We start from the raw sequence: 22784 nt of genomic DNA on the forward strand, positions 1-22784 counted from the left end.
TTGTTTTCCGTGTGCTTAGAGAACATAAGGTTTTAACATTAGCCTAAATTAAAAATAATTAGGAGGATTAATCTGCTGGGAGGGGAGGGGAAACCCCTCTAGAATACAGTTTAGTAATCCCTCTGGTTTACGAGTGTAAATGTTTTAGATCAAATCTTTCTCAATTAGATCAGGCCAGCCAATGCTGACAGTTGGGGCCTGGAGTGGATTAGTACCATACAACCCTCCCTTCAGAGGGGCAAGGTAATCTGAGCATCTTATTTCTGGGAGCCACTTCTTCAAGTTAGGGTGGTGGGTGGTTGCTTAGATGATGTTTGGACCATGGGCTGGAAGGGATAGGGACAGGGTAAACAGAAAGGAAAGAAGGTAGAGAGGAAGGAGAGAATGTGTGGCAGCAAAGATCCTGTTTTCATGCAAATCTTGTTAACCCAAAGGGAAAAAGGGAAGGACCTCCAGGCTGTGCGCATCGGGGTTGCTGCTCTCCTAAAGGCTGAAGGTTTGAGAAGCACTGGTGATCTGTTCCAGGGCCAACAGCTCAGTGCATGAGCTCCAGTTTAAAATATAGTCACCCACCCACTGGGACCTGGGCTCTGGGGCCTGAGTAAACAGAATGCCTTCCGGCCAGTCAGGGTACAGCGCATCTTACTGCAGGATCCCTGGAGATGTCAGTACTGTTTTAGGACCCTCCAGTGAAAGACACAACATTTTACTAAATGCAGACAGTGTCCTTGAAAATCCCTCACAAATAAGAATAAGCCTTTGAGGGTGGTGGTGGCCTTTAGAGGATGGGACCGAATGTTTACCTGAGGCCCTAGCTGGCTATTTTTGACGGGGAAAGTCCCTCAGTACATTTGTTGACAGTCAATGAAGTGTTAACAGCCTGTCCCTGAGCCACATTCCTGCTCAGTTCACTGCTTCCCCCTCCTCTGAAATCCCCCTGTTCGCAGTTGGTTGTGCCATCTCTTTACTTCACGTCCTGCCACCTTCTCCTGAGGTGGCGCGCCGGCCGCTGTGCTGCTTTCAGAGGTGCTGCACTGAGGAAGCCACAGCCTCAGGTTGTTTCGTGAGCTCACGGTAGCTCCGAGCACACCGCCTTACACTTTTCCGAGTTCTTTGGTGGACCTTTCTTATTTAATTTAATCTTCACGATATACCATCATTCCCACCGTATTTAAATCAGAATCTTCTCCTACTGTTACCTTCCAACCAATGAGCACAGACAGTGATTACACAGCAGACTTGGAGCTGCTGCTTAGACGTCCAAGGTGACTCTCGTATTCACAAAATCAACTGCATCTAGTCAAATACTTAGTTCACTGCAGGGACAAGTCACAGCAGTGGAGAAAAAGTTTCTACAAATCTTCTCATTTCATACTAATCAAATGCCATTAAAACTCTCTAGTGTCATTTGTCTGTTTACGTATTTCTGACTTTTATCACAGTGCCTGGTACATAGCACATGTCCAGAAAATACTCGTTAAATGAATGAATGCATCAATGAATGAATGCCTTTTGGTGACAAATCTGTTTCCTGATCCCATAATGAGAAAGAATGTGTTAAAGAAATATCCGAAGCGACCTTTGCGTGTCCTGAGTGGCACATAGTGTGGCCACCAAGCACAAGTGTCTAGAACCTATGCTGGTCAGTGTAGTCACCACTAGCTATATGTGACTGGTGAAATTTAAATTAACTAAACTTAAGCGAAATTTTAAAATGTAGTTCCTCGAGCACACCAGCCCCATTTCAAATGCTCAGTGGCCACACACAGCTAGAGGCTCCTGACTGCACAGCACAGAGTTTGGAATGCTTCCGATTGCAAAAATTTCTATTGGCCAGCCCTGGCCTAGAGGATCGAATTAAAGAATTCAGTTTCTTTCTATGTAAAAGAATAATAAGCTTAGATAAACTCTTTTCATTGTTTTTGTTTGTTTTGTAGAGAATTTTTATGAGTTTATTTGAGCCAAACTGACAATATATGCCGGGGAACAAGATCTCAAGTGCCTCTCAATGTTTCTTAATTCTGATTTTATTATAAGACCAAGGTTGAAGAGTATGCTCTTGTTCTTTTCCACAACCCTCAAACTTTTTGAAAGATCATTCAGGCTGTTAGACCTGAAACCTTTCTTGGTTAAGGATTAGAAGGAGCAAGGCATCCCAAGGTTCCCCCAAGGGCATGTTGCTCCCACAGTTTACTGAGAAGGGCAGGCTTGGGAAGGTTGACATGATCCAGTTTGGCCTACTCATGAAAATCACCAAGCCCATGATGGACATAGGAGATCCGGAGCATGTAGAAGACCAAGCAGAAGGAGCAGTGTAAGAACCTGAAAGTCTTTACCAGTAGCTCCTGAAATAAAGGGAACCGAGCAGGGAAGAAGAGCTGGGAAGCTTTCTGATGAGGTATTTGTACATTTCAGGGCATCCCCATCTGGTAGGCTAGTTATGCATTTCCCATAAGTTTTTGGAATGTCAAGGAATAGGCCTCACTGCTACCAGGATGCGGGGCCTTGAGACAGACAGGCGTGGCTCCTGCCTGTCCAGAACACTAGTACCCTTTATAGAGTAACTAAACCAGTCTCAAGTCCCTAGGAGCTGTCAGTGGGCTTCAGTTGGGTTTTCTATTCAAACAGCTTTACTGAGATTGACAAAGAAAATATCTCCATGTAATCCCACTGAGGTGTTTTCGTTGGAAGACTATGGCAGGACTTGCTCACAAAGTATCTGCTTTTCCTATAGATGGATGCTGAGAGACAGGAAGCCCAGTGCCAGACTGCCTAGGTTTGGCTCTCAAGTCAAATAAGGATGAAGGCCAACCCAGTGGGCGACTGCTCTGAGGGTGGCTGCCAACCAAAAGGCCAGCTGTGCACCGGAGATGGAGCCTGAGCTCCAAGATGAGTGGATGCTTGGCTTCTTGTGTATAGCCGGGGCTGTCCTCGGTTCCCCTTACTTCCTCCCTGGAAGAGAGAGCAAGACGACAACCAATGGGCTCATGAAGCTAAGACACATAACTTATAGATAGCGTGGCAGCAGAATGCATCATCCAAACCAGGGTAAACTTGATAGTGAAAGGAACCATTATTAAGCAATTTCTGTACAACAGACAAAAACTGGGAGTACCCCAGGCAAATGGGGCTGTAAGAGCAATCCATTACTGATTTTGAAATTGAAGCACTGGCAGGGGTCTTCCAGATCATCGAGTTCAGTCCTTATATGTTATAGGTGAGGAAACGGGCCCAGAAAAGTGAAGTGCGTTTTCCGTATAGACCCTGTGAATTCTGAGAAGAAGATTAAGCTTAGGGAGTACTTACTATGTGACAGGCATCAGTTAGAATACTATTATTGTCCTCACTATTTTACCAAAAGAAAACTGTGAAACAGAGAGGTTAAAGAACTTTTCCCAAAGTCACACCTAATGAGTGGTTGGTGCGGAATCCCGATCCTGACAGTCTTGCTTCTTAAGTAGCATCTCAAAGGCGTTGGCACTCACCTGCTTCTATATGTTAACTCACTCAGTCCTCACATTAACACTCTGAAGTCGCTCCTGTCATTGTGCCCATTCTAAGGCTGAGGGACCACGACACACAGCTAGTAAGTGTTTATAATGCTAATAAAACCACAAAGAAAATTGATCCTTGAAAGCTCAAACTAGTTAGAGAGACAGAACACAAACCTATGAAGAACTATGATAGAGGGCAGGAGTTAAATAAAAATAAAAGTGATACGATAAGGCGGTCAAAAATAAAGTACTGAATCGGCGGTGGAGGTACTTGGAGGTATTGTGACAGGTTACGGTGGAGGGCTGCAGGGGGCAGGAAAATGTCCTGGAGCAGGTGGTGGGACTCACGGAGTTCTGGAAGGTCCCTTTTCACCCATCTGAAGCTCTACCGCTTCCAGGAAGCCTTCCCTAAGCGCCTCGCTCACTGTCATCTCAGCCCACGCCAACATGAGTATCTGTTCTGATGTCAGTCATCTCCCCAGACCTGAGATCCTTGAGGGCAGGGATGTGATTTTTTTGAGTCTCATGTGTCTTTCTCTCCCCTGTGCCTCACTGAATGCCTGACACTAGTAGGTCCTCCATAGAAGTTTGGTGAATAAATGAGATTTGATGAGACTGTTGGGATGAGGAAAGCGATTCTAAGCAGGACAGCTGGACTGAGCGAAGGAAAAGGACTGCTGATTTTCACTGAAGTTTTGCAGGTGCCCAAAGAGCAATCCAGAAATGTACATTAAACAGGTGTCTAAAGGTGAGAAAGGAGAGGGAGGTCTTATATAACAAAATGAGAAATTATTGAAAATAGAACGTTAAAATGCAGGAGAAAGAGCAAGAAGCAGAGAAGGAATGGGAGCAGGATGCAGGAATAAGTGAAGAAGACAGAAAGGAAAAAATAACAGAGGGTGTAAAAGGAACGGAGGAGCAGAATGAAATAGGCAGAAATGAGGCCAGGGCTACTGAGCCAGCCCCCAAAACAGACCTCCGTAGGCACCACCTCTTTCCATTACTCCCATCCTCAAAACTTTTGCCACGTGTCACTGCAACAATGTGGTAACCATATGCCCTGGGCTACAAAAGAACTAAGCACCTTGGATAGAATGGTTCATCCAGATGTGAAAGTTGGAAATGCTGCACACTCAGGACTAGATGGGCGTGAGGTCACCATGCGCAGCTCCTCAGGCATGAATCACGGAAAGGAAACGGCCATTAAGAAGTGGGAAATGGATTTTGGGGGTTCCTCTTTTCCCGATTCCCTGTGAGAAAATGAAATAAAATGGAGTCTCTCCTGCTATGCCTTGTCTGCCCAGCAGGGTGGGATGGCATGAAGCAGGATACCGTGCTTCTCCAGGCTCGGTTTGCTTTTGTCCTCTTGCCAGGGTGCTCCTTGGATTTAGCTGGAAGGAATAGAGCCAAGGGTCCCCTGCATGCATGTCTCTTCATGGGCTTCCTGTGATTGTAAGGGCACCAGTTGACACGGAAACTGTCACGTGGGGAAATTGTCAGATAAGATCATAGCTTCTAGGAAAAGAACCTTAAGTTGCTTGGGGGAGTGGTCAGTGGCTTCTTGTTTAAATTTGAACAAGAAACGGTCACTGGGTGCGGCTGGTTTTAAAAAATGGACAAGCCTGGGGTGCAAGTCTTAATCAAAACTATTCATAGCCAAGAGATAAATGGGAAGTCTGGCTAGCAGCAGAGGTGCTGGCAGGGGAAGGAAGGTTTCTGCATTTCCCATCATGCTGTGGGATTTCTATCCATTAATAAAAAGTATTGCATACCTACTAGGTGCCAGGAACTGTAAGAGCGACTGGGATGAAACATCAAATAGGAATCACATGGTGCATCTCCCTAGGGTGCCTCTAGCAGCACATTGGTCTTTGAGGGGAAAAAATGGGAAAGTTCCCATGACTCCAGGAGTCAAAGAAACACCCAAGGGCACATGCCACCTACATTTCCTCCTCTCCCTAATGCTTACAGAAAATTGCAGAAAGTGCCATCCCCACCCCTGGTAGACTAGCATCTGTTTCCCCCCTGGAGGAGCTCATCCTATCAGATCTGAACTGTGTCACTTCCCCTGTGTCCTTGTCACCACAAACCAGATTGAGATCCTTTAGTCCAACTACCGGTCCAGACCCATAAAGCCCGGGCCCCATGGGAAATTCTTCAGGCTCCTACTCTCAATCAATAAGAAAACTCAAGAACTTTATCCTGGCTCCCAGACTGTTCTATCATCCATGCTGCAGGTGACATAAAGATTCTGATGGCCTACTGCAGCCAAGCCTCGTAGCTGATGCTTCCTCCAAGCTTTTAGCTCTCTGTGATCAGGGCAGTGTGGCCATCTATCATCATCAAAGAGCATTAAACATTTAGTAGAAGACAGTTAAAATTTTCCAGGAACCAAGATGTTAGGTCGCACAGCCAAATAAAACTCCCCATTGACCCAGCTGGTAGCCAGTGCCTTTTATTAGAACAGTTTTAAAGTAGCACCCTATGGAGTGAAGAGAGTGATGAAGTGGTCTGCTTCCTTTGCCCTTCGCCTTTTGGCCCCTTTTGCAGCAAACATGCTCAGGGACACCCCTCTGGGGGACAGAGACTGCTCCTCGCCAGTCCAGATCTCCAACCGTCTTCACATGCCACCACCTGTGTCATCAGAAAACCACAGTGCTGCTCAGGGAAAACATTCAGATATGTAACCACTTATGTGACTTGGGCAACAGCGCAGCAACTCTTTGCCTTGGAGCAGGGTCCCTGAGGACCCGCTATGCCAGTCTTTGACCTTTTAGTTGTCCCTAGGGCAGAGACGGGAAAGGAAGGCCTTCAGAGCCGCAGCTCTTTAGCCACCAGTATAGAAGTATCCCAGTATTTTTAGTGACTGGCACAGTTGGACTTGTGAGACCAGGCAGAATGCAGTCCCGATGCAAGCGCTGAGCAGTGAAGTGTGTATGTACAGGAAACTTCTGGTGTTCCAGGACAGCTGCCTCCCTTACCAGCTTCTCCCATGGTTTGGGGGTTTTGTTTTGATGGTTGGCAGTTCTCTTTTCATCACCACCCTTTGCTCCAGCGAGGGCTTGATTTAACCCTTTCAGCCCATTAGAACCAGCAGGAGAATACGGTTTCGATTTCACGGAAGAGGACACCTAAGCTTCCTAACCATAGTAAGCCTCAATGTCCCACCTTCATTCTGCCCTGTCCCTTGGGCTCCACCTTAGGGTCAGGTCAACCGCTATTATCAGAGAGGAGTTTGGACCCCGGACTGTCAAATGTGACAGATTATATACACCTGATCATTTTTGACCCTTTTGCTGTCTCTGTTGTCATGGAAAAGAAGCTGCTTAAAGAAGCAGTCAGGCTCACTGTAAAGAAACAGAAAGGAAAGCAGACTGTAAATGTTCTCTTCCTGGGGCTCAGACTAACCTCTGTCCCCCTTCTGGTTACCTTCCATATTCAGCACTTCTTTCTTTTCAGCAGTAAAATCATTCTCTGTGGGAGGAGGATTTAACTTTGATCTTCAGAGATGCCCTTTAAATGTGGTTATGGTCAAAAAAGTGACTGTGAAGACTCAAAGTCAACCGGCAAAGGTAAATACCCACGGGAGACCTGGAGAAGCATCTAATGGGAGACAGTGATTAACAGAGGGCCACGCTCTGGATTTTGTTACATGTGTGCCTTTATAAGACCGAGACCCTCTTCTCTGAACTCACTTAGGCTCATTCCCTTAATTTATTAAACTCCATTAAATAAAGTACTTTCATCTGCAAGGGATTCCAATTCCATCTTCTGGGAACTTGGCTGGCTGCCTTTCTCTAGGTCATCCACAGCAGAAGCCCCCCTCCCCAGTAAGCGAAGATTTAGGTGACAGGGATGGGGAAAGGAGACTGGGGGAAGTGGGGTTGGGGTGGGGGAGAGTAAATTTTAATAAAATACTTTAGAAATCAGCCAAGCACTTTGAATTTCCACAGCAGATTGGCTATGTGTCACAGCCTAGGATTAGAGTTAGCAAACCAGAAACAGTTTGGGGGAAGAACAGAAGCTTTGCAGTCAGGCTGCCAGCTCAGAGGGTCACTAGTTGAAGGACCTAAGGCAAGTACTAAGACTCTTTAAGCCTCAGTTTCCTTTTCAATTATATTAGGATCCTAACTAACATCATTTGTGACATGGCTTTAGGAAGCCTTAGAAATACTGAATGAGGTAACAGTTATAAAAGTTCCTTGTAAGTTTCATGCCTTCAAATAATCCTTGTTCTATTTGTTCTTTCTATTTGAAAAAGTGGTCCTTGTTTGTTTTTTATTTGTTTTCTCATTGTTGTTTTGTCTGGAGGTAAGTCCACCATGTAGTTATCAGAGAATGAGGTCTTAATGTTGATATTGAGTCTCCCTCACTGTAGGAACCTAGAGAAGCTATGATTTGTGCCTCAGTTTACCCACCTGTCAGTCGTGGTGCTGGTACCTCCAATTTGGTGCCAGTAACTACAGTAAAAAGATACTCAATGATAATCCTGTGCTTCCTTTGAATATGGGTTCTCTTGGTGCTGATTAAAGTGATAACAGATGTTCCAGTGGCTACATAAGATGTTCCACTATCGCTAAATAAGAAATGACCTGAAAATCTAGTGACACCAAACAGTTGAGTTCCATCAACTTTTATCCGAAGATTCGTCACTCCCGGGTCTGGAGGTTGATGCTGGCTGGCGGCTGGTGGCCTCGGGTCCTCTCTGCGTAGGCCTCTCCACGCAATTCCTCTGCTTGGGCTGTTTTGAGCTTCCCCATGGGATGGTGGCTAGTTTCCAAGTACTAGGGGCCCAAGAGAGAACAAGAAGCAGGCAGAAGTCATAATGCCTTTTATCACTTTGTCTCGGAAGTCATGCAAGGTCACTTCTGCCACCTTCCACTTGTTGAGGCAGTCATGGAGTCCCTTCTGGGTTCAAGGGGAAGATAAATCAACCCTGCCTCCTGACTGGGAGTAGCAAAGATCTGAAATGTTGCTCTGGCCATTTGGGGCAAAGACAACCTATCAGACAGAAGAACGGCAGCCCCTGCACTGGGCCCTGTGCAAAGGTACTTTCCGTTCGTCTTTGGTGACTGACTGATGTTTTACACGTTCTTCCTTATCCAATGTTCAAACACTGCCTTTTCTTCCCTTTTTCCACCTGCCCTCTGTGGGATGGAAATAATGAGCAAGAAGTAGGCAGTCAGTGAGAAAAGAGGGAGAAGCAAAAGGCTTGAGCTACCTCACAGCAGCCACCTTCTCCTGATACTTTGGACACACTGTGGTGAGGCCTCCCCCATGTCCCTCAGCTACAGAGCCTGCTGGTTCCCAAACAGAGAAGATAGAGGACACTGCTCTCTAGAATCTTGTCTGCATTGTGCATGCTCTCAGGCTAGCAAGATAAGGGACTTTGCATCATTATGCAAAGAACACAATAAAAGGCCAAAGTTCCTTCTGCTTGCAGTGCCCCAGATGTTAATTTTCCTGAGGCCTGGTCTGGGAGTCAGGTGGACCCACCAAGGGGGGCAGGGTGCAGCAGGTAAGGACTTGGCGAGGGTGCTTTCGACATCCCTTTCCCTTGCCTCCAGCAGAGCTCCTCAGTCACTGAAACTGTCCTTAGAGAGTCCCAGCAGGAGGGGAAAGTACGGGAAGGAAACAGTGTGGGCCCATGACTTGGGTCAGTCCCCACGCTAGCGATAAAACTCGGCTTACTTGTAAGAATTAGAAAAAGGTTGAGAAGAAATTGGGACTTTTCCTTCTCTAACTCCACTTGGCTCATAATCGTGGATCATGTGTGTGTCCTTCCTGCATGTGGGACACTGGCAGAAGTTTCTTTCGTGTATTCCTGGATAGAATGGTGAGAACCTCAGCGCACCTCTGAAGCCTTCTCTGGCTGCTCTGGAGGCTATTCTATCTCTGCTTCAGCTAAGCCGTTTGTTCATCATTAAGATCAGCGGGGGTGTCATGTGGCAACGTCCAGGCCATATCCCTCTACCTACCACTCAACTGACGTGCACATGGAAAATAATTTTTGACTTAATCTAAGGAAAACAAATGTTGGGAAGATTCATCCCTTAGTATAAAAAAAGGAAAAGAAAAGATATATACACACACACTCACACATGTATTGCATGCATATAACAAATTCCAAACTAAGGAAAGTTTTTTTAAAATTAGTGAATTCACAGACATTCACAGAGCATTCCTCTGATATTCACTGCCTGTATGACGTATGAACAGCAATATGAGTAGGTGCTAGTCACTTATTATATAGATTATCTAGGCATGAATGCCTCTTCCTCGCATTTGCATGGCCATTTAATAGAGTCTTATCTTTGCCACCTAGAGGCCTGAAATCAGAAGCCAGGAAGATAAAGAGGACTGAGGCTGCAATGGAACAATGTCTGTGGTTTGAAAAAGAAGTGGAAACACACGAATGAAATAAGCTCTGGACTCTAGAAGCCCATGGAATTCCCTTTTCAAAAGGGGTGATAATAGTACATCCTTCATGTACTATTATCATGTACTTAACATCCTTATCTGTTAAGTTTGAACCTTAGGCAAACTTGGGTACTTTTCAGTAACTAACACAACTAAGAAGGGGGTATCTCACTGCTTTATCTTCTCTTTTCTGCTCCTATCTCTAACCCAACGGTTCCTGAGCCATCTCTCAGCATTGTGCTTCTTAAAAAAAAAAAAAAGAAAATTCAAATGTATTTACTATGCTCTAAGAACTTTAGGTGCTAGATTCAGGTACTTCGCTTATCTCATTTTATGTTTATTTTTGACATCCTTTAACTTTGGGATATAGACTGAATATAGACAACTGTTGGGACAAGGAGTAACCATGCAAAGTCTACCAGTTTAGGTATTATTATTATCCCCATGCTACAGATGAGGAAATGAAGTTCATAAAGTATAAATAAATTGCACTAGGTGATTCACGAATGAGCTTGGATGGGAACGCGAATCTATCTGGCTCCAAAGATTGTGTTCTAGGTTACAATAAACACTAGATAGAGTTACTCCGGAAGAGTGTGTTCTAATTAGGAAGTGAATGATAGTAGCTAAGTATCCAGACAGCAGATCTGAATTTTAATCCCAGATTGCACTCATGTGCTGTGTCACCTGAGCAAGTTATTTCATTTCTCTGAATGTCCACCTTTTTATCTGAAGAAATAGGGGTGATAATAGTACATCCTTCATAGAACTGCCGAGAGGATTAAATTAGATTATTTATGTAGAGTAAACAGTGTTTTGAATTTGATAAATGCCTTGATTATTATCTGCTGCTTTGATCTGTTTTCTATAGTGAGAACACAGGATGTATTATAAGTGATGTGCTAAAGGCGCCTTACCCAAATTGGATGAGAAGGAGAGTCTCACACCGAGACAAATTCCCCGTGCATGTACCTCTGCTGGCCCAGGGAGCCAATAGAGGATCCCGACACAATTTGTTTAGTATTTCTACAGGCATATATGGCCATCTGCTTAGCTCGGGACTCAAACTGCCACTCCAAGTAGATGTCCTTGCTTGAGCTCTCTGGTAATGACACTAAGTGTGCTGGGACACTTCTGTGCTTGTAGTCAAGGAACCAAGTACCTCCCTCTGGATCTAAGTCTCATTGGCTGAGGGACCAGAGCATCTTGAATTTTGGGCCTAGCCTTTCCAGCACTCGGCAGAGCAAAGGAAGAATACTTCTCAGACTCTAATAACTAAGCCAGCAAGGGCTTCCTTTCACAGTGACGACTACTGGGGCAAAGAGTAACCCCAGAGCTGGATGCCACACAGGTTTAGGGAGCCCTCGCCTCTATTTCCTACTTGGAAGTCAGTTTTTACGTAATATACACTAAAGCAACCTGGACTCCACAGGTCTTTAAAAGGATAACTTATCTTCCTGCGAATGAAAGGATAAATGTAGTATCCAAAGGCAATCATTAAATAAAGTCATTAAAAACCCAAAGAATTTAGGTCATCCTGAGAAGAGTTTGTGATTTTTTTATGCTGATGCTTTTCTGTATTTCAGTCTATCATCCCAAAGTTAAACACTTAACAATTCATCAGTGAAAAGTTCTTGTTAAGTGTTTAACTTAACAATTCATGCCTATAAAGAGTTTTAAGTTAAAGAAAAAAAGAGTTTTAAGTTCATGTAAGAGTTTTCATTTAAACTTCAAACGTTTTAAGAGTTTAAGTAAAAGTATACAGCTTCATAAGACATGCATGAACAGCAACAGCTGCACATGTGTAATAAGCTGTAAGTATGTAACTGAAATGTCTTCCAGCTCAGCGGTTCCTCACCTGATAAAAGCATCACCTTAGTGCCCACACCCACACCAAGCTGCCCCCCCCCCACCGTGCGTTTAGCGAATCCCCAGCAGTGACATGATGTGCTCACACACGTCTGTCAGCTGCAGTCACCCAGCACCAAGTTTTCTGTCTGCCTTTTCTTCTTTTATGTCTGTCTCCCCTCATTGTGCCTGCTGTCCCCAAAGAAGTGTGGAGAATGTCCCCCTGCCCCTGCCCATCAAAAAGACAGCAGTGTCCTTGCCGAGGTTCCAATAATAATGGGGTCTTGAAAATTTCCCAAAGCTCTCAGCTTTGAATGGCCAAAGTGGTGCTATTTCCTTTCAGAGGCAGTGAGCATGTTCTCCCCAGGTCTAATTTTTTGTTTGTTCGTTTGTGTTTTAAACCAGAGCCTCAAATCAGCTTGTTTTGGGCCTTGTCTATCCAAATCTGTCATTCCGACTTACTGGCCTTCATCTCCCTCTCCCTGCCCATATTTGGTTTTCTAATTCAGTCCAGCAGGCCAAGCAAGGAACCCTTTTTTCATCTTCCTCTTCTTCCCAGCCTCCCCCAACCATCAATTCTTTTCTCCATGCTGTTATGGAAAAAAGAAAAAGCCTTTTGTCTTATCAATGACTGTGAACAGAAAAGTATGTGTGTGTGCGTGTGTGTGTACCCAAGCGGTATTCTTGCCAGGCTTTCGGAAGCTCAAATGAGCCACGGGGCATTATCAGGGAAGGTTTCGTGGAGTAAGGAAGATCTGTTTTACCTCACAAAGTAGAAAGGACTAGCTGTGCATCCAAGTGAAAGAATGCTCCCAGCATAGTGACTAAAAAACTCTCAGATACAAAGGTGTTTGTAAGTGGGGCTTGTTTGGTGGGGCCATGAGAATCGTTAGCATTGGACAGGAGTTACAGTGGGGGAGTCAAACAATACGAGGGTGGACAGCTGGAGCAAAGCTGAGTTCTCGAAAACAAGCAGATGAAAATAGATTCACTGTGGTCAATAACGAGAGAGCTCCCCAACGTATTTGAGCAGGGGTTGTGTAGCAGGATGACAAGAGTATTTACAACTTCCGAGAGAGTTCTAGTTGACCAGGGGCTATGCAAGTACTGGCACAGGGAGAGTGTGGAAGTGTGTCATCACAAAGAGTCCAAAAGAGGAACTCAGAGGGGAGCGCACGTGCTAGACCCCTGCACAGACTGGCCAGGCAGGAGAAGCATGAGGGTTTCTGGAACAAATGTGGGTTCCCTCCTCCTGTAATGTTGCTGCTTGACTGAAGTTTCCTTTGACTGCGAATTATATTTTAAAGGAAATATCTATTCCAAAATGAGTTCAGACCGGTTTTGTGTCCTTTACCTCACCTACACTTTGTCCCACAAATTATTTCTTCTCACTGTGTACTGTTCGTTTCCTTAAGACACAATCTGCCTCCAGAATCCCCAGCTTTATCTTGTCTGCTCTCTGTTGCAACCTCTTGCTGTGAACCTTGGTTTTGCTTTTGGTCTTGACCACCCTGCCTTCTCTTGCTTCCTGCCCTACCCTCTGTGGGAATAATGATGGCCTTACCTCCCTCACCAGAGAGCATCACTATGCCCAGTCCTGCCCCCAGGCCTCCTTGTGTCAGTTATTCCATCTTCTTCTCCCCTAACCTAGAGGAAGGGAGATGAAAGAAATTCTTTAATTGGAAACTCCAAGATTTGTGCACTATAAAACAAGCATAAAAGCCCCTCCCCACAACAGAAGATGAAACCCAGTTCTTAAAGCTGATCTTTTCTTTGTAGCAGAACTGGTGACTGTTCTTCGCCTTGATTACTGAAAGGGTATTAATGGACCTTGGATAGTAACATTGCCCTGCTCTTAGCGTAAACCCTGAGAATTTCATGAACTCAATCTTAGCCCTCTGGAAGGTTACAATGTCATGTTTTTCCATGTGGGACCATAACACTGTGCCTGGGTGATAGTTCAAAACTGGTCTGAGGTATAGAGACAGGGTTGACTCTTAACTGAAATGGATATTGGATATAATAACCAAGAGTGGTCATTATATAGAGATAATGTATGGATAATGGATGCAATACCAAAGGACAGATGGCCTCAAGAAGCACAGCGTTTCTCTGAGCATGACACGAGGGCATCAGGTGGAAATGAAGAAGGGTCCTAACAAACTTTAGATCTGGATCAAGGTACATCCACTTGGGGAGGATATGAGCCTTTTACTATTGTACAGGCAGTTTGGCTTTGATACTGCCATCTCTGGCCATATCTATGCTATCCAAAGCTTCGGGATGCAGGAGACTTCCTGGAGCATATTCCAGTAACTCCTCCCTGATCCCAGCCAGAAACAGCCCTAGGAGAGAGCCTTTTTCTTTGAAGGGTGGCTGTCCTCCTGCTGAGGTTGAGTATGACACTGGGAGAAAGGGCAACAGTTAGCTGGTGGAACAGATTGTAATTGTACAGGTACAGGGAGAGCTTAAGTAAAAGTGGTGTGTTAGGGCCACCATAACAAATACCACAGACCAGGTGCCTTAATCGATGAAATTTATTTTCTCACAATTCTGGAGGCTGGAAGTTTAAGATCAAGGTTCAGAGGCCTCTCTCCTAGGCTTACAGATGGCCAGCCTCATGCTGCCTTTTCCACATGGTCATCCCTCTATGCATACACATCCCTGGTGTCTCTCTGTGTGTCCAGATAGCCTCTTTGTATAAAGATACCAGTCAGATTGGATTAGGACCCACCTAACAGCTTCATTTTAAGTTAATCCCCTCTTTAAAGAACCTACTTCCAAATATAGTCACATTCAGAGGCATGGCTGTTAGGGCTTCAACATTTGAATTTTAAGGGAACAGTTCAGTCCATAGCAGGTAGCCTAAGAGAGTCTTTACCTGAACACTAATAAACTTCATAACTAACACTGATGGGGTGTCACTTACTATGTGCCAGAGACTGTTCTAAGCAATTTTCATGTATTTTTCCATCTCATCTTCACAATCGTAGATGATATAATTATAGATTTAATTAATTATAGATTACTACTTTTTTTTTCCTGAAAAGCAGTCAACTTAGCTTGGTATAATTATGTGATATAGCGGGCAACACACCCCAGTCCATGACCTGAGGTGCCTGTGATTTGATGTAACTTGGAATAATGGAAGAATTTCATTATCGCACTTTGGTTGGTAGAAGGTCTCTTCAAGGCTTTCTTTCTCAGTCCATGATACCCACAACCAAACCTGTGTCAGGTGATGGGGCAGTCTGAATGGAAAGACAGTGCAACTTCTTTCAGAAGCTCTTCCCCTGACTCCCCTCCCCCCCCTTCTCGCCCCATCCTTGTAGCTGAGACTCCACCCTCATTTTGGAGCAGGTTGAATCCTCAGAATTCAGACAGGAAACTGTCACTGTCACTTCAAAGAGTCAGGCAACATAGCGTAATGAAGCACTCTGTCCCAGGGAGGCAGGCAGCTTCCTGTTCAAATTGTGGATGCACTCACACGGCCTGCACAGCCCCTAATCGAATTTCTGAGTGGTTCTTACAAGCTAGGCATCTGTACCTAGATCTTTGCATTCAATCCACCTATCAACTCTGAAAAAGCTATTTTTATTCTTGTTTACAGATTAGGAAACTGAAATTAGATGGGGCCACAACCCTGGGCACCACCCTTCCCCTACATGACCTTGAGCTAGATACTTAACCTCTCTGGGTGGGTCTCACTGACCTCACCTTTAAAACAAATACTTCTTCTCATATTCCTACTAGCTTGGCTTCTTCACAAAGCTAGTCAGAGGCATTTCTGCTTCTGCCTGGAAAAGCCCCGCGTTCCAGCAAAACCACAATACTCCATGCACATGCTGTGTAACCACTCTTCTTGGCCTCCTGCTCCCCACCCTCTTTTCTGAGGATCCCACTGAACACACTCCTGTGGGTCCCCATCCTCATTTTAATGCCCAAACTCCCTCCTTACCCAGGGTAACCTGCAAAGAAGCCATCACTTTTGCATAAGGGTAAACTTGCCCCACGTGTGAGTCAACCAGCATCTGGAACAGCATTCTGGGGGAGCCCTGGGTCACTCTGCCAGCTCAAAGGGAGAATAGGTGAAGAGTGACACCGGGCAAAGAGTGACACTGGGCTTTCTCTCTCCTTCTCTGGCCCTCCAGGAGGCTCTCTCGGTGGTGAGTGACGACCAGTCCCTCTTTGACTCCGCGTACGGATCGGCCCATCTCCCCAAGGCCGACATGACCGCCTCAGGGAGTCCTGACTATGGCCAGCCCCACAAAATCAACCCCCTCCCACCACAGCAGGAGTGGATTAATCAGCCGGTGAGGGTCAATGTCAAGCGGGAGTATGACCACATGAATGGATCCAGGTAAGCACACCAGGCCTGCGTGGCTCCGAGGCTGGGCATAGCTGCTGCCAGGAGTAAGGCTGGGGAGGCTCAAGGCATGCTTGCTCCCCGGTGTCTGAGTCAGGCAGGTCTGACCTAACTGGCTTCTGACACTGAGGGCATCTGCAGTAGACGAGGCTCTGGTGCTGGGGCAGGAAGCCTGAGCTGGTCCCTAGAGATGTGAGTTTGAGATGAGAGAGAGAGAGAGAGAGAGAGAGAGAGAGAGAGAGAGAGAGAGAGAGAGAGAGACAGAAACAAAAGTAAGGACTGGGCACAGAGCAGGGCTGTGAAGCCCACCTGACCTTCTGGGTCAGGTCCATGACCTCCTCTGCTAATGGTTATATATAGAACATCTATTTTGTGTCAGGCCCAGCTATACCTCCTCTTGGGATAACTTAGCGATAAGATATTCTTCCCTGTCCTATTGAAGATACTTGACCTCTCTGGGTGAGTCTCACCAGAGCAAAGATGACCAAACCATTCTTATAGTAAAAATTCAGAACCGATGACACTGTGTGAGGGAGGACACACCACACTTAAGAAGTGTGTTCAGAGTTGGTGGTGTCCAGGGAAGGTAATGCTGTGCTTGTAGAAGTAGAGGAAGAATCTGAGGAGAGAAGAGTCACAGGGGCAAGAAAGCACTCCTGGTGGACAGGTAGCCCAGGTTCCAGTCCTAGCCCTGCCCTTGGGCAAGCTTTCTGCATCTCTGAGAATCCACTTCTTCCTCCTTAAAATAGCGCTGGAGGATTTACTTCTTCACAGGCTTGTCCCAAGGACTTGTGCCATAGAGGAAGGGCCCAGAAAGGTGCCAAGGACTCCAAATGCTCAATGGGGATAGTGATCATCATGAGCAAAGATTCAAAAGAGAGAATACATTGGTCTCATTCATGAAATATCAGGTTATCCAACGGACATATATAGTACAGGGAGATAAACATGAGAATAGGAGTGGGCCTTGAGTGGCAGGCTAAGAAATTATGGAATTTATTCTATTTTCAAAGACTGATGTTAAGCATAGATAAGACATTTACCATCGTCAGAGCTGTGATTTCAGACTAGTGAGTTGGCAGTCATTGTATACAGAGTATAGGAAGAGGAGATTCAGAAAGATAAGTTAGTGAAAGATCCCAGGAAAGAAATTATGAAGTTCTGAAGGAGGATAATGGTAATGATTATGGGAATAAAGAGGGTTAGAAACCTGAAGGGCATATCAAAGGGATAATTAACAGTGCTTAGGCCAACAAATATAGAAGTGTGGCGGGCGTGGATATGTGAGAGGAAAGAATCAGAGATGACTGAAGCCTAGATGTCTCCATGAAGGGTGGTGCCATCAGGGCCACAGGGGGTGGGAGAAGAAGTGCTCTGAGGGGAGACGTCAGTGCTTCTTGTGAGATTCCTTGTGAGCAATCTGTAGAACAGCCAGACGAACATATCTGCTAGGCTTTGGAAACCTAAGCTCAGATAGTAAGTTGAGACTGGAATTTAGGTTTGGGCATCATCTCTAAAGTGCTTTAACTGTGAAACAGATGAAATCACCAAGGAAACAAGTCTAGAGAGAGAAGAGAGAAGGGTACGTGTGTGTGGCTGAGAGGGAGCCCTCTTCCAGACAGCTTCTGGTCTCAGACCTGCCGTGGGAACACCCGGCCCTACCACATTTCAATCCCACTAACCAAAGCCAGTCACTGGGATCCCAGCCACCTTCCCAGAGTCTAGGATTTCAGGAAAGCTTAGAGATTCTGAGCTCAGAGCCCCACAAATGAGTGTCATTCCACATAGATAATAAGGATAATGAGTTCCTCATAATGTGGGTAGGGTATAGTTTGTCAAAGATTTTTTCCATATTATCTTATCATTTGCTCCTCACCACTATCTTCTGAGGTAGATATTGTAATTATATTTTGACATATAAAGGTAAATCGGGCTTTGAGGAGGTAAAGAACTTGTCTCAGGATTTTGAGGAGGCAGAGCTGGCACCAGAGCCGATTCTTCCTGACTCCTGGCCTGTGGGCCACCTTCCCTCCCCCTCCCTTTCTGCCTGTGTGTTGTGCTTTTGCATTCATCTTCTCATTTCTGCCAACACCTAGCCTGGCAGCAAGGGGAGCTATTCAACCACACCTCCCTAAACCGGCCTGACCACAGCAATGCCCAATGCTTATTGAAAACCCAGATTCCGCCCTTGGAGAGTCTTTGGTCTGTTGTAGCCTGAATTCAGTCACTGCTCACCTCTACTGCCCCACCCTAATCAAAGCCAGTAGCACCTCTCCTTCTAGGTCACCCCAGTAGTATTCTGTTCTCCCCATTTCCTCTTGCCTTCCTGAAGTCTGTTTTTCACACAGCGGCTAGAGTCATCTTTTCAGGGTATTCAACCCTCTTGCTCAAAACCCTTTACTGGCTTATAACAAAATCCAAAGTCCTTCACATAGCCCCACCACCCCTGTGAACCTTCTTTCTATCCCCCTCCCCATCTCACTCTTTCCGTCCACACCAGCCATACAAGATTCTAGTTGCTTCTGGACCCCAAGTCCACTCCAGCCTCAGAGTCTCTTCCTTTGCGTTTCTTTCTGGAACATTCCTACTTCATCTAGTCAGACGACTCTCTTACTTGTTTTAGGTCTCTGCTCGAATGTCACTTTCTCAGAGGCCTTCCCTGACCACTTAAAATAAAATAGCACCTGTCACTCCACTCTGCCTTGATTCTTCTTCTTAGCTCTTCCTGGCTCTAAATGTAGGCAGGTCTTCATTTTTTTTTTTTCTTGGTAGTGCATAGCACATGGTAGGTGCTCAATAAATAGTTGTTAAATGAATAGGTGAATGTAGTGTGTGGTTAACCAGACTTAAAGGTGAAGATGTCCATTCAAAATCATGTAGGGCATTAGTTATAATCTGACAGAACGGATACCAAGGTCTGCTGGCAACACCTCAGGCACAGCCTGTGTCTGTGTTCAGCCAGGTTGTATTTGTGACCTGACTGTTCAAGCAAGCCATAAGCACTCCAAGATACTAGTCCAGGGCAAAGAGGGTCTCCCAAGGAAATCAATTTTCAGAACCCACTTGTCAGCTCCCCCCTGGCTCTGGTCACACCAGAAGCCAGCTGGAGGAGAGCTATGTGAACGCCGCAGAGAGCAGGCACCTGGCTCTGGTTGCACAAAGCAGCCTCTGCTTTTGATCTGCCTGTCTTGATTCAGACCATCAGCAGGTGACAAAGTAGGCTCAGAAAGACTGATGTATTCTCACCCCTGCCCCCCGAGAAACAAAGAAGATACAGTGGACTCTCAGAGCCAAGCAGGTTAGGCGCCACCATCGCCAGCACCTCATAAATATTTTACGTGTTCACATGTAAGGAAAACTGGTGGGCAGAGGGAAGCAAAGATTTTCAGAAAAATGTCCTTGTTTAGGATGGAACCAGTATTATTGATAATGGCACCTTAAATGCAAAAGATCATTCCTCACTTCAGATGAGAAAACCAAAGCAAAGGATACGATTTGGGATCACTTGGCTCATGGACTAGAGATGAAGTGGACACAAGCCATGTGTTGCTTTTGAGAACTTGAAATGTGGCTAATTTAAAATTGACGTGCTCTGCATGTAACATACACACTGGATTTTGAAGACTTAGTATGGAAAAAATGTAAAATAGCTCATTAATTATTTTTTATTGATCATGTTGAAATAATCTTTTGACTATACTGAGTTAATATATTTCAATATATTATTAAAATTCAGTTCACTTTTTTTTTTTTCAATTTTAAACACGCGGCTACTAGAAAATCTAAAACTGTATATGTGGCTCATAGTCTACTTTGAGTGGACAGCACTAGGCTAGAGTATTTTGGACCATCTTATGATTCAGAGCGAATTCTCTCCATGCTCGTTGATACTGTCGATTTCTGACTAACTTCTCCAGGCTTTCTGGAGCCTCCATAGATAGCTCTGTCTCTGGAGGAGATATTCTGTGGGCCTAAAGCTACAATGCCCTTTTTGCTTTTTTAACCCAGCAGCAAGCCATTTGGACCAGGGGCACAGGGTCCGGTGGAGAGACTAAGTTGAGGTCTGAGGAGCTCAGAGAAAGTCTAGCTTGCCTAAGCTGTGAGAGGTTTGCTCTCTTTCTTCGTCTCCTCCTGTTGTGGTTGAGCCTGCTAGGGTGAGTTGTTCTTGAAACAGCATGGCCCATGGGTTCTGTGTTGGATGTATACTTCAGCAACTTGATCCACACTGTGGTCTGCAAATAACTCAGCTGCATCCTGTCTCAGCCAGGGGATTGGGGAAAACATCCGTGAGAGAAAGAACATCAGTTTATGGAGGGGAAATGCAAGGACACACTTGTTTTGTGGGCCTGGGGTGCAGGACCTGAGTTCAGTGTTAGTCTGCTCCAGGACTCCCTAGTCTGGCCAAGCTGGGTTGGGGTGCCTAGAGACTTCACATTCCAGTTACAGGAAGGTCAGCCTTACACACCCTGTACCTCCTGTCTCTCCGACTATAAAGCATCTTCCAATGGGGCTTTGTAAGGTTCTGAACCTTGCAGTCTGAAGTATGTCCCACGTAACCTGGGTAGGAAGCTATTTGCAGTATTCTGAAGAAGCTATGAGTATCTACTATGTATGGAGATGTAAACAGCTACTAGGTCAAGGTGATGGATGGCCTTATTATGGGTGATTTCTTTTCTTAAAATTCACTTTTAACTCATCGTATTTCCTTTTCAAAAACAAAAAATCATATGCACACATCTATGCATGGATCCTAAGGAAATCCTAAGAAAAACACAGATCTGCTTAATTTTCGTACAGTGTACACATCATGTGGTAGACACATATGATAGATACTAATGCAACTCTGTGGCTTGGGTAGCCTTGAGACCTCACAATGAGCTATGTGAATTCTGGGCATCCATTGATGGTGAGCTAGACTGCAGCCTTGTGGATCCAGGTGACATACTGTGAATTGAATGGGAAGGTAGAGAAGATGTTTACATAGTCTAAAGGGATATTCCTTGGGAGGACTCTTTGAAATCACCTTGTTTTAAATTGCTTAACAGTTTGCAAGGCACTTTTGGAAATCAGTAGCAATCTTTGTAAAGCAATGTTCACTGAATGCACAAAACTAGAACCAGAGGAGTAGAAAGCTTCTATCCAGTGGTAAAAATAAAGGACCAACCAGGTCACAGCGTTCACGTCACTTTTGCTGTGGCTTCTACTGTCATGGCTTTCTGAGCCTGGGAGATGCTCTGAGCTACCCTCTTGACGCCACCACCTCCTCCCCGCTCTATTGTGGCAAACCCAGGCCCTCTTGTCTCCTGTCCCAGTGCTATCAGCTGCCAGTGGGCCCCAACCCCATGCGCAGGTCTCAATACAAATTAGCAGCAGTGTAGACAAGCTGAATGGCCAAACCTCTTCCCCTCCATCTGTGCTCCCCCTCCCTTCCCTCTTGTTTTTATCTGGCCTCTTCACAGGCGCCAGCTGCCTTATTAAAGGGCAGCCTTTATACTGTGCTTCACCTGGAGCCCCCTTAGCAGTAGCTGTCGAGCCCAATGGCTGCACACCAGGCGGGTGCTGTCTGGAGGAGGCAGAGTGGTCGAGAGCTTGGGAATGGAGGGGAGTGTGTCAGGCCAGCAGTAAAGGTACGGCTTCCCTTCCTTCTCTCCCTGAGCCATCAGAGTAGGGCCGGCCTGGCAAGTGTGGTGGTCCAGGGTGAGGGCCAGGCTTCTCCCAAAGGGCTCCACTTTGCAGATCCCAGCTGAGGGGTCTGGGACTGAGGACAGGGCCTTATTTCAGAGAATAAGCTCCCAAACAGATCACCTTGTCCGGCCGGAGAGCTGGTGCATACACAGCGGCTAGAGGAAAGAGGAGAAGAGGAAACAAATATTAGAGCTTCCGTGGGATAGGAAATGAGGTTCCAACCACTGCGTGGCTTCCAGAGGTCACCCCAGCAAAAGAACCCTGGTCTTGACCGTGGGTCTGACGTGCTCCTCTGGGAGCTGGCACTCCTGCCTCCTCAGTGCCCATCTGTCCAGCAGGTGCCTATCTCACCGCGGTGCTCACACCTCCTCTTCTTAACTGGTGACATGCCAGGCGGCTTTTTCTAAATGTTTCCTTTTTAAAAATTTATTTTTCTCTACTCCTCGAACCAGGGACTGGCCCTACCTAAAAAGTCACTTCTTTTCAGTGATTTCTGAGGTTCTCACTTCTCACCTCTGCATGGTAAGAAGTCAGTTTTGGGCTCCAAAATCCCCAGAGGCCTGGCTGGTGTAGAAAAGAATTTGTCGCAACTCAACTCCCTGATGCTTCCCAAGAGGAGTGCAGCCTGGGGAAGAGCAGCCGCTTGTCTGTCATGCCGCCCCCTGACAGACAGTGCTCTCCTGGCTGGAAGTGCTCTCCCCCTGGCCCAGGCCCTTACACTCTGGCTTCCTCCAGGGGACTGTGTGCTCTGCAGCCTCACCCTCTGCCACTGAGTTCCCAGCCAATGAAAATGTTGCTCTCTTGGTTGAAGGCCAACTTAATCCTCCAAACTTTTGCTGCACTTGGGTTGTTTCACAACTGACAAGTATGCTGAGAAAGTCTGCCAGACCATGGTGGCTCTGTGTGTGTACGTGTGTGCATGCATGCGTGTATGTATGCACGTGCGTGTGTGTGCATGGACATGTGCATGT

General features: G+C 45.8%; 1 protein-coding gene across 2 annotated transcripts in view; it reads left to right on the forward strand.

Annotated features, from left to right (window-relative positions):
- Positions 1-22784, forward strand: part of FLI1 (Fli-1 proto-oncogene, ETS transcription factor) — a 110530-nt gene that overhangs the window by 43512 nt on the left and 44234 nt on the right. Inside the window, exon 2 of one of the 2 annotated variants that reach the window (XM_016139147.2) lies at positions 15914-16122. The exons of the other annotated variant lie outside the window; for it this stretch is intronic. Coding sequence (XP_015994633.1) covers positions 15914-16122 — 209 coding nt within the window. The remainder of the gene's footprint in view (positions 1-15913; positions 16123-22784) is intronic. 2 annotated transcript variants of the gene reach the window in all.

Source organism: Rousettus aegyptiacus, unplaced genomic scaffold, assembly GCF_014176215.1.
Source record: "Rousettus aegyptiacus isolate mRouAeg1 unplaced genomic scaffold, mRouAeg1.p scaffold_m13_p_5, whole genome shotgun sequence".
Taxonomy (NCBI): Eukaryota; Metazoa; Chordata; class Mammalia; order Chiroptera; family Pteropodidae; genus Rousettus; species Rousettus aegyptiacus.